Here is a 15,579-nt window from a genome sequence, read left to right as displayed (position 1 = left end):
TCCCTCTGCTCTGCTCTTTCATCAGCATGCCGCCCGGCCCGGGGAACTTAAATCAAGGGAATGGCAGGACATCAAGGAGATCATTTGAGACTGAATAGCCGTAGAAACATGGGGCTGTCATCTATTAGAGGAGAGGACCCTCCAAAACACGCCGCCGAGCAGCTCTCCTCTCTCTACGAGCCCCTCTATCTGTCCTTATAAGTCCTTCCTCACCATGTCCTCTAATGCCTGTCTCTCTCTCTCTCTCTGTCTCTCTCTCTCTGTCTCTCTCTCTCTCTCTCTCTCTCTCTCTCTTTGTCCTTATAGGTCCTTCCTCACCATATCCTCTAATGCCTCTCTCTCTCTCTCTCTCTCTCTCTCTCTCTCTCTCTCAATTTACAGGTCCTTCCTCACCCTGTCCCCTAATGCCTCTGTCTCTCTCTCTCTCTCTCTATCTTTGTCCTTATAGGTCCTTCCTCACCATATCCTCTAATGCCTCTCTCTCTCTCTCTCTCTCTCTCTCTCTCTCTCTCTCTCTTTGTCCTTACAGGTCCTTCCTCACCATGTCCTCTAATGCCTCTCTCTCTCTCTCTCTCTCTCTCTCTCTCTCTCTCTCTCTCTCTCTCTCTCTCTCTCCTTACAGGTCCTTCCTCATCCTGTCCTCTAATGCCTACTCTGCCCTTCAGTATCAATCTGCATGGAAATGTGTGCCTTCTATCATCCGATGACTAGATATTACACCCCGGCTAATAGGAAAGACTTCTTGTAGAATAGTCTGAAAATTAACTCTTGTAAAATGTCAGCCGTTTGCATTCTGCCTTACGATCTCTCTCTCCACTAGCAGCATCTCTTTACAGCGGAAGAGAGTTGATTATGTCATTTGCCTTGTCCACGTCATGCTGGTTTTTATATCTCTGCCAGGAAATCTACCTTCGACACGTCATTAGTCATACCCTCTCCCTCCCATCCTTCCCTTCCTCCATCCCTCCACGCGGCACACACATAATACATCCTATTCCACCGAATACCCCCACAAACCCTGCTCGCTGCTCGCGCTTCTCCTCTCCACTTCCACCCGACAAATGTCATACAGGACAAAAGAAAACGGCGTGAAATCCTACTGCATATCGTCGTACGCTCATTAGCTACTTTTCCTTACATACTACAGAAACAAGGGACTCGTTCCCCTCCCAGTTCCCCTCCCGACACCAGTCTCCTTCCATAGTGTACATGTCCTCTTAACACAGTCTGGTTGTGAATGAATGGTCCTGCTCCATTATTCTCACCAGATGCTTATGTAGTGACATTAGAAAGCATGTTGCTTACAGATCCAATAATCTATATGGCCCCGGGCTTCTTATATCCACTACCTACTCTTTGAGACAGTAAAAAAAGAGAGGGAAAGAGAGACGGGGAGGGGTGGAGGGGGGAGACGGAGTGATAGAGGGAGAGGGGGTAAATGAGCGAGAGAGAACAAGAGGGGAAAGAGAGAGGGGGAGAGAGGGAGAGAGAGGGATAGAGGGAGAGTGAACAATAGTGGAAAGAGAGACGGGAGAGAGAGAGAGAGGGAGAGAGAGAGAGGGGGGGAGAGAGAGAGAGAGAGCGAGAGAGAGAGAGAGAGAGAGGGAGAGGGAGAGAGAGAGAGAGCGAGGGAGAGAGAGATTGAAGGGGGGAGAGGAAGAGAGAGAACAAGTGGGGAGAGAGAGAGAGAGAGAGAGAGAGAGAGAGAGAGAGAGAGAGACAGGGAGGATGAGGTGCTGCTGGTGTTAAACGTGCCTCCTACACCGGAGGTGGTAGACGTTGGTTTCTTGAGTGACCTGGGTGGTTGGCTACATCATCTTGACATGTAATTATCTAAGCCCCTCTTAATCACTTCAACAAAGATTAATTGCACAAGACAACAGTGGAGGTCATGTCTTCAAATCAAACAGCTCTTCCACTTCTTCATGGCACACTAGAACACATTATCATGGTACATTTAGCCTTTATGGTTTTCCTGTAGTATCACTTTGCTCTGGCAATACACATCAGAATGTCTGATGCTGTACACTAGCTAGTTGTGTATGATGTTATGAAGACTGGGAGATATTCTATTCAGTATTTTCTATTTTGACTAGAAATGCTCCGATCCGTTCTGATCTGAAGTGAATCTGTATTAGAACACATCAACTCATCAAGGTGCTCTGAGTCAGACAACATCAAGATGCTCTGAGTCAGACAACATCAAGGTGCTCTGAGTCAGACAACATCAAGGTGCTCTGAGTCAGACAACATCAAGATGCTCTGAGTCAGACAACATCAAGATGCTCTGAGTCAGACAACATCAAGATGCTCTGAGTCAGACAACATCAAGATGCTCTGAGTCAGACAACATCAAGATGCTCTGAGTCAGACAACATCAAGATGCTCTGAGTCAGACAACATCAAGGTGCTCTGAGTCAGACAACATCAAGGTGCTCTGAGTCAGACAACATCAAGGTGCTCTGAGTCAGACAACATCAAGGTGCTCTGAGTCAGACAACATCAAGGTGCTCCGAGTCAGACAACATCAAGGTGCTCCGAGTCAGACAACATCAAGGTGCTCCGAGTCAGACAACATCAAGGTGCTCTGAGTCAGACAACATCAAGGTGCTCTGAGTCAGACAACATCAAGGTGCTCCGAGTCAGACAACATCAAGGTGCTCCGAGTCAGACAACATCAAGGTGCTCTGAGTCAGACAAAATCAAGATGCTCTGAGTCAGACAACATCAAGGTGCTCTGAGTCAGACAACATCAAGGTGCTCTGAGTCAGACAACATCAAGGTGCTCCGAGTCAGACAACATCAAGGTGCTCTGAGTCAGACAACATCAAGGTGCTCTGAGTCAGACAACATCAAGATGCTCTGAGTCAGACAACATCAAGGTGCTCTGAGTCAGACTACATCAAGGTGCTCTGAGTCAGATAACATCAAGGTGCTCTGAGTCAGACAAAATCAAGGTGCTCCGAGTCAGACAACATCAAGGTGCTCCGAGTCAGACAACATCAAGGTGCTCTGAGTCAGACAAAATCAAGATGCTCTGAGTCAGACAACATCAAGGTGCTCTGAGTCAGACAACATCAAGGTGCTCTGAGTCAGACAACATCAAGGTGCTCCGAGTCAGACAACATCAAGGTGCTCTGAGTCAGACAACATCAAGGTGCTCTGAGTCAGACAACATCAAGATGCTCTGAGTCAGACAACATCAAGGTGCTCTGAGTCAGACTACATCAAGGTGCTCTGAGTCAGATAACATCAAGGTGCTCTGAGTCAGACAACATCAAGGTGCTCTGAGTCAGACAACATCAAGGTGCTCTGAGTCAGACAACATCAAGGTGCTATGAGTCAGACAACATCAAGGTGCTCCGAGTCAGACAACATCAAGGTGCTCCGAGTCAGACAACATCAAGGTGCTCTGAGTCAGACAACATCAAGGTGCTCCGAGTCAGACAACATCAAGGTGCTCATAGCCAGACAACAACAACAACAACAACACAACATTTTGGGGCAAATACTATTCTGAGGAATAAGAAAGCCTTTTCTCTTACCTTCATCTCGTTTCCTCTTCTCGCCATTTGACCGGGGAATACCCAGGATGCCGTTGATGGAGTAGGACCCCACAGGGTCGTTGGAAGGGCTTGTTACAGGTGGAGAGGCCTGGCTCGGTACTGAGGGAAAAGAGACATTTTCTAATTATTATTTCACCTTTATTTTGTGGTACTGTGTAGCTCAGTTGGTAGAGGATGGCACTTGCAGGATCGTGGTTTCGATTCCCAGGACCACCCATAACTAAATGTATACACACAGTAGCCGACTGTAAGTTGGTTTGGATGAAGCATCTACTAAATAGTATTTCATGTTATTATTTAACCAGGTTGTTCAAATTGAGTAGAAAATATATATTTTTCAATGGAGACAAGGGTGATTAACAAGGGTTGGGGTTATGATACATCTTACCCATGGTGTGGCCTGGTGTAAGGGTTAGGGTTAGGATACATCTTACCCATGGTGTGGCCTGGTGTAAGGGTTAGGATACATCTTACCCATGGTGTGGCCTGGTGTAAGGGTTATGATACATCTTACCCATGGTGTGGCCTGGTGTAAGGGTTAGGGTTATGATACATCTTACCCATGGTGTGGCCTGGTGTAAGGGTTAGGGTTAGGATACATCGTACCCATGGTGTGGCCTGGTGTAAGGGTTAGGATACATCTTACCCATGGTGTGGCCTGGTGTAAGGGTTAGGATACATCTTACCCATGGTGTGGCCTGGTGTAAGGGTTAGGATACATCTTACCCATGGTGTGGCCTGGTGTAAGGGTTAGGATACATCTTACCCATGGTGTGGCCTGGTGTAAGGGTTACGAAACATCTTACCCATGGTGTGGCCTGGTGTAAGGGTTAGGGTTATGATACATCTTACTCATGGTGTGGCCTGGTGTAAGGGTTAGGGTTATGATACATCTTACCCATGGTGTGGCCTGGTGTAAGGGTTAGGGTTAGGATACATCTTACCCATGGTGTGGCCTGGTGTAAGGGTTAGGGTTAGGATACATCTTACCCATGGTGTGGCCTGGTGTAAGGGTTAGGATACATCTTACCCATGGTGTGGCCTGGTGTAAGGGTTAGGATACATCTTACCCATGGTGTGGCCTGGTGTAAGGGTTAGGATACATCTTACCCATGGCGTGGCCTGGTGTAAGGGTTAGGATACATCTTACCCATGGCGTGGCCTGGTGTAAGGGTTAGGGTTAGGATACATCTTACCCATGGCGTGGCCTGGTGTAAGGGTTAGGGTTAGGATACATCTTACCCATGGTGTGGCCTGGTGTAAGGGTTAAGATACATCTTACCCATGGCGTGGCCTGGTGTAAGGGTTAGGATACATCTTACCCATGTTGTGGCCTGGTGTAAGGGTTAAGATACATCTTACCCATGGCGTGGCCTGGTGTAAGGGTTAGGATACATCTTACCCATGGTGTGGCCTGGTGTAAGGGTTAGGATACATCTTACCCATGGTGTGGCCTGGGGCAGACAGGGATGTTCCATCTGGAGACGGGTGGAAAGGCTGCTGGACTTTTGTTCGTATTATCCTGTGATCACAGGAAAGAAAAGATGGAGTCAGTGCTTCCTGCTCTTGGATCAGTTGACTGATGAGATGGCGTCAGTGCTTCCTCCTGCTCTTGGATCAGTTGACTGACGAGGTGTGCGTCAGTGCTTCCTGCTCTTGGATCAGTTGACTGACGAGATGGCGTCAGTGCTTCCTGCTCTTGGATCAGTTAACTGACGAGATGGTGTCAGTGCTGCTTCCTGCTCTTGGATCAGTTGACTGATGAGATGGAGTCAGTGCTTCCTCCTGCTCTTGGATCAGTTGACTGACGAGATGGTGTCAGTGCTGCTTCTTGCTCTTGGATCAGTTGACTGATGAGATGGCGTCAGTGCTTCCTCCTGCTCTTGGATCAGTTGACTGACAAGATGGCGTCAGTGCTGCTTCCTGCTCTTGGATCAGTTGACTGATGAGATGGCGTCAGTGCTTCCTCCTGCTCTTGGATCAGTTGACTGATGAGATGGCGTCAGTGCTTCCTCCTGCTCTTGGATCAGTTGACTGACAAAATGGCGTCAGTGCTGCCTCCTGCACTTGGATCAGTTGACTGACAAGATGGAGTCAGTGCTGCCTCCTGCTCTTGGATCAGTTGACTGACAAGATGGCGTCAGTGCTGCCTCCTGCTCTTGGATCAGTTGACTGACAAGATGGCGTCAGTGCTGCCTCCTGCTCTTGGATCAGTTGACTGACAAGATGGCGTCAGTGCTGCTTCCTGCACTTGGATCAGTTGACTGACAAGATGGAGTCAGTGCTGCCTCCTGCTCTTGGATCAGTTGACTGACAAGATGGCGTCAGTGCTGCCTCCTGCTCTTGGATCAGTTGACTGACAAGATGGCGTCAGTGCTGCCTCCTGCTCTTGGATCAGTTGACTGACAAGATGGAGTCAGTGCTGCCTCCTGCTCTTGGATCAGTTGACTGACATTTCACACAATACATCATGAGGCTATCCTTTTGAACATCACCGTGAACGAAGGGCCAGAATGGTCAGTGGTTTAACTTGTTGTTTTTGCAACCTAAACTTCTTCTAATCACAGATTGGATGTTGAAGAACAGATGTTGGACTACATTCTCTATATAATGAACTATTTATTACCAGGACCCATAGTGCAATGTGTCTGAGTGAGATGTCAGTAGTATCTCACCATAATAATGGGTCCAATCCAAAGTCCAGGTGTAGAAACAGCAGTGCCTACATGTTAGAAAGCCTACTGTACCTTTAAAAGGTGAGATCTGGAGAAGAAAAGTCTTCATTGCACTTTTGCTCTGAGAGGTGATCTTGCAAACAAAGCATGAAATCACATCAATTCACCTCAATGATTGGCTTCACTGGTTCTACCTGGCCTGAGCTAATCAGCTCTCCTTCTCTCTCCTTCTCTCTCCTTTCCCCTCCTTCTTTCCCTCTCTCCCTGCCACATGGTAAAGGTTTCCAGGGCTCTCTCTCTCTCTGACTGCTGCCCCTTGGCTTGTCCAGGGCTGTGTCCCAAATGGCAACTCTATTCCCTATATGGTGCACTACTTTTGACCCGAGCTCTATGGCACCCATAGCCCTATATCCCTACGGGCCATGGTCAAGGATAGTGCGCTATATAGGGACTAGGTTGCCATTTGTGACTGACCACAGCTCTGAGGTCTCTGTGGCTTCAGCAGCAGCCCCCCCAGTGCCAACCCCGGTGTGGACGAGGGTCTATTGATCGAGGGCTTTGGGGGGAGAAAAAAGTTGGGGATTAGTCACAGGCCCAAACAGATGCAAATAGAAAGCTATAAATTATATGTGACAGGAAAGCAATATTTCCTTATTGCCTTGCACAAGCTTACGCCAGCATTAGATTCCTTTAACCTGACTGGCACCGCGGGGAAGAGGGGAGCTGTCATTGTAATGTGTAAACTTTAAAACTATTTATCATGTATGACATGGTGTGTACCTATTTTAGAACACGGACGGAGCGCAGTAAAGGTGGATCGAGGACGTGGAGGACACATAATGACACGTGTCCCAGTTCACGTTTGCTTGGTTTCCTAATCCTAACACAGATCTGTTGTTGAGAATTTGACGTTTCTTGGTATTTTATTAACATAATAGTATTGTTATTTAAGACCTCTGTTTTATTAGATTGTGTTGCAAATTGAACCCCTTGGTCTGAGACTGAACAATTGAACAATTTACACCGCCTACAATTATTTTAGACGTTAACTAAAAGTCTTAGCCTTTGGGGGTGGAGGGGGACATCATTTCACTATTTGATTTAGAATTTTAGGAACAGTGTAGGTATAATTTTTTTAATAAAAAAAAAAAAGATTTGATAAAATATTGGATTTGGCCTTTACTACTATAGGCCATAGAAACACATTGAACAACACATTCATAAATGGCAAAGAAATAAGGTTTTAAAGTGTCTGTCCCAAATCTAGAAGATATCAGAAAGCTCAGGAAATAGTGGACACATATTTAACCTCTTTTTATTTTTTTGGCACAAAACTATCTCCATAACTCCATTCATTGTTTAAACTAGTACCAAGTTACCTTCCGACGGAGAACACCATTGTGATAAGACGGAGAACACCATTGTGATAAGACGGGGAACACCATTGTGATAAGACGGAGAACACCATTGGGATAAAACAGAGAACACAATTGTGATAAAACAGAGAACACCATTGTGATAAAACGGAGAACACCATTGTGTTCGTGAGAATCTCGTCTTTCCACAAAGTGTTCCATGTTCGTTTTTTTTGGGAGGGGGGGGGGGGGGGGGCTAAACCGTTCGGACACTACGGACATAATTTGTGAGAAGAACGATTTTTGGGGGATGTCTCGTGGTCTGACAAACATCGCTGTAGCTCGGCCACCAACAACCGCAGATGCGGAATGCCGACACGGGTGGATGCGGTGGATTGAGACTCAGCCCATGCAAAACAAATAAAGATATCTCGAGCTTAAACTGATGGATTTGGATAGGTATTTGTTTTTATTATGTTACTTAGACTGATACGCCGGTAGACCCTTCAGGATTTTAATTGAAACCCCTCAAGATCTAATATTTATGTTGTTGACTGTAGACGCAAAGGACCAAGATATTCAGCTATATATTGTTTAAGATGACTGTGGTATTGATATTGTTTTGAGGTTCAAGGAGTAAAGTACCCACTACTGTCAGACCTCTCCTTAGGGCAAAGCTACAATACAACGACTAGCCTTCCCAGAGATCACATATCAATATTTTATTTACATTTTTTTTTCCCCACTTCACTCCATAACAGTTATTTGACCCCCTGACTTCTGTGTGCAATATAAATCCAGAAGACTTTATTTGGAATACATGTTCTTGATATCGAATAAGCAATTTGAAGGAATGAATTAATGACTTAGCTGTTGCTGAAAATCCCCTGAAGAAATATTAAAATTGCTTTACTTTTGAATCAATATTATTGAACGCCATTGAGGACCTTTTTTTATGTCTAGTAGCGGCTAGCGGCGATACTTGTTGTGGGGTAATTTCTTCCTTGTGGCGCGGTGGCCCAGACCCAGTCCAGCCAGACACCAACTACAACAGGATCTCTATAACAGTTAATAATGCATACAGGGGAACAGTGTTTAAACCTAGATCCTCTTATGTCAACAGTCCCGGGGTCACTTTTGTTTGGCCATAAAAAAAAACCTTTTAGCGAAGCGGTCAGTAGTCCCAGTCCTTCCCTTTGTCTAAGCTTTGTTAGTGCAGCCAATTCTCCATGTGATTCACCTTGTTTAAAAGATAAGTGCTATACTGGCCAATATGAAGTTACTGCCTGGCCTGTTGTGTACTGGATGGAACATCAACCAGTGTTTTGAAGACAGTTTTAGAAAAACACTTATTGGGAATGTGCTGTGTGTTTGTAACTGCTATTGAGTCATAATCCTAGACATATAGTCTACTGATGCATGGTTAGCATTGAACCTTCCACTGTAGAATTGGCCTTTTCTGGTCTCAAGGAAGCAGGCTTAGACAGATATTTCATACAATTACTATCCAACAATTCAGTCAAAATATTGCATTGGACTGACTTGAGTTAAAACAGTGTGTGTGTGTGTGTGTGTGTGTGTGTGTGTGTGTGTGTGTGTGTGTGTGTGTGTGTGTGTGTGTGTGTGTGTAGAATAAAGTGTAAAATAATTTAAATGTAACATTGAACCCCTATAAGGTTCTTCACTTCACAAAGATAAATATTCAGCATTATGAAATTAAAATAAATTCAAAGTAGGTTTCGTCTTTGGTTAATAGAATTACATTTAGTTAAATTCACATTTTAATACCCCCCCCCCACCCCACCCCCCACCCCCAATAATAAACAAAGACACATAGGGGATTATTTTAGTTAAAAAATAGCTAAGCGAGATTGAATTTGATTCTAATTGAAAACTTTATAGGTGGATCTTTTAATGATATGAATGTACATTTTGAATCTATCACATACATGTGTCTGAGACTGCTTAAATGGGCCTTTTTAAGCAATCACGAGGCATGAAATGAATTTTTCTTCAGCTCTTTCTCTATTTAAAAAGATGTCTTGTGTGGGGCTGTCTGTCCATGCTCTTTCTGCAGTCAGCTCATTAAAGTGTGATGCCGCTGCTGCCTCTATGGAACACTGCCTCTTAACGAAAGTTCATCACCGAGGATCTCTGGCGGGTAGGGGGTCTATTTCTCTACCTCTTTCCCTTCTCTCACAATGCTATCTCTCTCTCTCTCTCTCTCTCTCTCTCTCTCTGCTATCTCTCTTACACCCCTTGGTCTGTTTCACCAATGCACTCAAAGTCCTCTTTGTGATCATGATGTTTCCTTGTTACTTTACAGGAGTGAAGGCCAGTATATGTGGTGGTATTATAATGCAGTTCTCCACATCAACCGTAAATACACCATCTGACCTCAATCTTGCACGTGCAATCTTAACCAGCGGGGCAGGCAGGATCCTCTCCAAATTAGAATTGTATGAGGAAGTTTTCAGAATATCTATTTACATAAAATGTCATTTGATAATGAATTCATAACGCGTGTTTTTAGTGAAAATACACTGCCCACTCTTTGTTTCACTGGTTGGACAAATACACTGATATAGGCCGAATGCTTTGGCAGATAACAATCCCATTATTTTACAAACTATAACAGCGATATGTGAAATAAGACAAAATGCAACTGCATTTACCAAAGGCAAATCAGAGAAAAATAGACGATGCATATACATACAGGTGCGCCTGAACAAGGAAGTTAACCCACTGTTCCTAGACCAGTTAACCCACTGTTCCTAGACCAGTTAACCCACTGTTCCTAGACCAGTTAACCCACTGTTCCTAGACCAGTTAACCCACAGTTCCTAGACCAGTTAACCCACTGTTCCTAGGCCGTCAGTGAAAATAAGAATTTGTTCTTAACTGACTTGCCTAGTTAAATAAAGGGGGAAAAAATAAAATTAAAATAAAAACAGGTACTCCTCTTTAAATAGACCACACGACTTCACAAAGCTTCAAACCAAACAAGCTATAGGTCTAAAATGTAAAGAAAATGTCCAATACAACACATTAGATGTGCTGCTATTGAACAATTGCTCGGCTTTCGGTGCCACGCGGGATCTGGTCACCGGCTTGCCCTATTGATCGGTTTTCATCCAGACAGATTCACTTCGTCCTAAGATATACTGCTGATTGCTGGGGGAGTTTGGACTGAAAGATTGAATTGCACCGTCGAGACCACCCTCGATGGGAGAAAAAGTTTGTCAAACTCTGGACGTATAGGTCCTATAGGCTCCTATGCTGCAGTGCAGTTCATAGATGGAAAACGTACATTGATAAAAAAAAATAACGTGAGAGTTCATCACGACTTCGAAGAGGCTTTAGAAATACTGTTGAATAGTCGTAAAGATGTTCTATCCGTATAACAGCCAATGGAAGTAAATTATACAGTATATAATAAAGTCAATCTCCTGTAAAAAAAAATAATAATAATGAAATGTAGGCCAGGCGTTGAGGCCTAAACATGGACAGACGAAAGCACTGCTGCTATTATTGTAATTTGTAAATTTTCTTGATGAAATTTGCAAGGATGTTTCCCAATTTTATGATTTTATATATTTTCCAGATGTTTTTGACGTTATAACATAATACTATTTTACGTTTTCATTCAAAGGAATAGACTTATTGGTTATGTCATTATTAATAAAGAAATAGTGTTTACCTGTTAATGGACGAGACGCTTGGAACCGTGTCGTTGTCACAGACGCCCTCAGCTAACAGTCTGTCTCTGATTTCCCACGCGAACATGGTCGGATTCTGGCGCTTGTAGTCCGCTATTTTATCCACAACCTTTGGAGTCGCCACTTTCGGTTTGGACCCACCAATAACTCCTGGCTTTATACTTCCGGTCTCGTAGTATCTGCAACAATAATCAACAACGTATCGATCATGAAACATCTAGGCTATCTGTTGGATGGACAAGTCTTCGTTTTCTTGGCTAGAGTTGATTTAAATTATCATTAGATTTGTGGATGTATTCGAATGTTATGCACCTTATGCCCCCAAAATACTGTGTTGCGCCTACAGGGCATTCAACCCGCAAACATCTCCAAAATGTGCACATTGTCGTCTGAGGCAAACTTTATATATATATGTACTTTATAGCCTAGGCTATACTCTAACTCTGTGTGGTGGAGTGACTTAAAATCGTTTTGTAGGATCCAAAAATAACAGCGAAGACTTATGATCAAATAATGGAGCTATTCCTTCCGGCTACAACCCATTACAATGGTGTCCAACTTTATCGTCTGTGCCAAAAAAAGACTAAGAAAATATTAAGAAAACATGCAATAAATTTCAAATGACATGCTACCAAGTGTTGCTATTTAACTAATTTAGACAAACATTCCAAGTGCATAAAACAAATACCTTTTAAAATCCTTTTGATAGCTGAAAAATATTATAAAAACATTCAAATGTCGCACGGACACGAACCCAAGACAATTCAGTTGTAATCTGATATAGCCTAAATGACGGGAATACCAGTTTAGCTGTGTACAGACACAGTACCGCTCCTCGTGATGGCTAGGATTAAGTCAGATATTGTTTCTTATATCCTCATTATGTGTGTATAATATACTGACGTGTTTCCACTCTTTTTTTTTTAAGCCATGTTTTGTGATATTTTGGTCGAATCTGTTTTATTTGGGGTCTGCCAATATGTAGGGATAAGAGTTGCAGGACCGGTGCATTTTATTTTATTTTTAAGAGTGCGTTTTTCTGTCTCATGATGGGTAGTTTCTCCACCGTCTTACCTGCCCAGTATTTTGCTGACACAGCCGTGGCTGACCCGTAGTTGTCTCGAAATGTCACAGGGTCTCACTCCTTGGTGCGCGAGTTCTACGATTCTTGTCCTCACCACGTCAGGTAGGGGTCTGCCGTTGACAAACACCCCGCCTAGCTGGTTCACACCGCCGTGCCCTATATGGGAGACAACAACAGCACAGAAAACCATAACATTAAATACAGGGGTGTGGGAGATTTTGTAGGTTATAGTATCACCTCAGCTATAATGCATTGTGTGGCATTACAACGTTTCAACGGAACATTTTAGACATATCATATCTAAGCATCCGGTCTTGAATATGATTTTAATGGTCCAATATCCAAGCCTGTACTTTAAGATGGACATGTGATTGTGGGTTGGGGGCTATATTATTCTTTCCCAGGGACGTCATCAATTCATGTATTAAAAAAATAAAAAACATATTTATCAACTCTGTTTGTAGGCTACTCTGAAGATGTGCGTGATAAGGTCACTTAGGCTATAACTTTTAGAAGACAGTATCATATTATAGCCTACCGTTAGCTACTATAACATATTTGTACGTGAATGGTTGATTGTCCAATATTGCTCCTCCATTGAATATCAGGCTAGTTTCCTGCAGGCTATCCTGTTCAATAGCAATGCTGTCATTTTACAATCCCCCCCAAAAAATTATGTAATTAACAATTTATAAACACATGCTTAATTAGCATAAATGGTCTATATGATAGTTGGAATATTCTTCATACTTTAATTAGACCGATTCTATTTTATAAAATGGTAACACTGCAGTAATAATACGTATCATCTCTCGTCTATATCGTTTAATACAAAGCGGATATCTTTTCAACTCTGGCCCACGGCTCGGGTTGGCTATAGAGTTACACGCTCTTTCATTTTCTTTTCTCTCTCCGTAATTATAAATAATTAAGCGCTTCGATTACTCATATTACATATTATTTTGTAAATGAACAAAAAAAAAGGGGGGTAAATTATTCACAAGCATGAACAAAACAACATCTAACTCCATCCATTATTTCACCCCCGCACAACAACAATAGGCCTTTCAATATCATGTCAAGTAAATTTGTAACAATATTATATTCAATTAAGATACTGTTCATTTTAATGTGTATATTGTTTAAGTGTTATTTGGTAAATCGATAAATTGGTGCCTATTAGAATATTGGCCTAATAAATTGGCACGGACCTGTCAATGACACGTATTAACCTGGTGACAGGTTTACTAATTCCAATGTGACGTGTTTTGTTCTTCTATTTTTTTTTCTTCAAATTTGGTAACGCTACACAAAACGTGGGCCTTTTTTATGAGTTTTTTGTGCACAATTGAGAAAAAATACAAACAAAATAATATATTAGATGTACGTGCGCCGGTCTGTAAATAAGCACATATTATAAACACAATATTTTCAGTTAAAAAAAATAGTCTCAAATGTGTCTTCCAAATATGAACATTCCCATCGAAGTTGATTGTAATTCAGGCTACATTAAAACGCTGGGGTGTTTTTGGTTTTTTGTCGGTTGTGATATGCAACAACATGCAGACGATGTTGCATTGTCAGTGGAATGAGTGCATCGCTGTCAACGATAATATTCGCTAGGCTTATTGGCCTATTTAGAATCATTATCTGTTTTCACAGGCTCCGTTTTCGTTGCAAACACAACAATATCTGAAAAAAACTCATTATCTACTTACGGTGCATCGCTGAGAACGGGTCTACTTTGCAGTGAATATCCATCGGATAGCAAAGGAAAGACGGGTAATCAATGGAAGTCGCCGTTTCGCCTTTGTAATGCAGATAAAAATGGGAAGAAACGGAAAAACTTTATTCGATTAAAGATTTCGCTTTTCCCTCCACTCAGTCAATGAGAGGGTTTAACTTCTTCTAAAAGTTGCCGTCGTGGTAACAGTCCGTGCCGAGAATAGAGGCTACTGCTGGTCAGGTGCAGAACATGACCGACGCTTGGTTCATCAACGTGGAAATGTTTTTCAGTTTGAGTTGGATTTTCAAAACCTGGAATGATGAGATGATTTTTCTCAGAACATGATGACGAATAGGACAAACCTTTACGTCTAAAACCGTTCCTGACAGTCCTGTGGTAAATAGATAGATCCTAGTTCCGGCCTTGATTTGCTGGTTGGTTGCGGTGGGTAGTACGTTCAGATACGCATAGACATGACAGAAGAAACATGGACACTGTGGGGAGTCTGGTGCCCTGGTACCTTCCCCTTTTCCTTGACTCTAAAATGGGGTGGATGCGTTAGCCTGAATCTTTGGGTTGAGAATGAAGCCCCTCACCGTGTGTGCGTTTCTAAAAGCAAGCTGCCTGCCCCCCCCCCCCCCCCCCCTCCGCGGACCCCCTTGCTTATGGATGAGTTGTCAGACAAAGGCAATAGATTCCAACACTTTGTGATTCGCCAACGCAAAAACCTGGAGCCCAAACGAGGAGGTCCCAGGGTCTGACACACCGAAAGGGGAGGGAAAATAAACAAGGAATTGACTCGGAGTTTTAAGATCAGAGTTTCCAGACATTAGATCGGGACGAGGGGTAAATGAAAGCCATTTTTGACTTTATCAATATCTAGAGTTTATCTTATTAGATGAATAACGGACTGAGATAGGAATAGACTAACATTTGGGTGAACATACTATCGCTAGACGTTTTACAAGTTGGCATAACTGTACAAATAGCCTAACGCATATTTCCTGGCTTGGTAAATCATTATTTTCTTGTTGAGATTATTTTATGTAGGCTGCTGGAATGCATCGTTGTTCTAGTCTACTTAATGACGCTAATGCTTCATGCGTGTACATTATAAGTATTTTACATGTTCTGCTATGTAGGCCTACAGCTCAAATGCGATTGTTTTGCACGTTGTTTACATGTAAACAAACGCTGCATGTCTTATGTATATAGGTTTAACGTACTATGTGAAGTATAACGAGAAGAGGCTTGAAGAGGGGAGTGGAGGGCTCTGGACAATCGGTCGTCGATACATTGACCTTTTATGTTATTTTATTGATTCGGTGATCATGACCACCTTCCTGTGATGGATGTACAGCCTGCGCTGACTGGGCCGAGGGGCGAGTAGTTGTATAGGGGCTGGAGGTGAGATTGGACAGGGGAGCCGGGTGCCGGGGTTGGCAGTGTGTGTG

The 15,579-nt window shown here is 43.2% G+C and overlaps 1 protein-coding gene across 4 annotated transcripts in view; it reads right to left on the bottom strand.

The window, feature by feature from the left end:
• Nucleotides 1-14,717, bottom strand: part of LOC110514249 (paired box protein Pax-2a-like) — a 70,827-nt gene extending 56,110 nt beyond the window's left edge. For 3 of the 4 annotated variants that reach the window (XM_036988283.2, XM_090228757.1, XM_090228756.1), the window contains exons 1-5: nucleotides 14,118-14,709; nucleotides 12,390-12,555; nucleotides 11,297-11,494; nucleotides 5,009-5,088; nucleotides 3,546-3,665 (exon numbers count right to left, since the gene is read on the bottom strand). In XM_036988283.2, coding sequence (XP_036844178.2) covers nucleotides 3,546-3,665; nucleotides 5,009-5,088; nucleotides 11,297-11,494; nucleotides 12,390-12,555; nucleotides 14,118-14,160 — 607 coding nt within the window. In that variant the 5' untranslated portion in view covers nucleotides 14,161-14,709. Of the gene's footprint in view, nucleotides 1-3,545; nucleotides 3,666-5,008; nucleotides 5,089-11,296; nucleotides 11,495-12,389; nucleotides 12,556-14,117 lie in introns of all 4 variants that reach the window. The other variant, XM_036988287.2, reaches the window with a different exon arrangement.
• Nucleotides 14,718-15,579: the final 862 nt, after the last annotated feature.

This window comes from Oncorhynchus mykiss, unplaced genomic scaffold, assembly GCF_057628025.1.
Source record: "Oncorhynchus mykiss isolate SJ-2025 unplaced genomic scaffold, ASM5762802v1 scaffold101, whole genome shotgun sequence".
Taxonomy (NCBI): Eukaryota; Metazoa; Chordata; class Actinopteri; order Salmoniformes; family Salmonidae; genus Oncorhynchus; species Oncorhynchus mykiss.
This window is presented reverse-complemented; position numbering and strand designations above follow the sequence as displayed.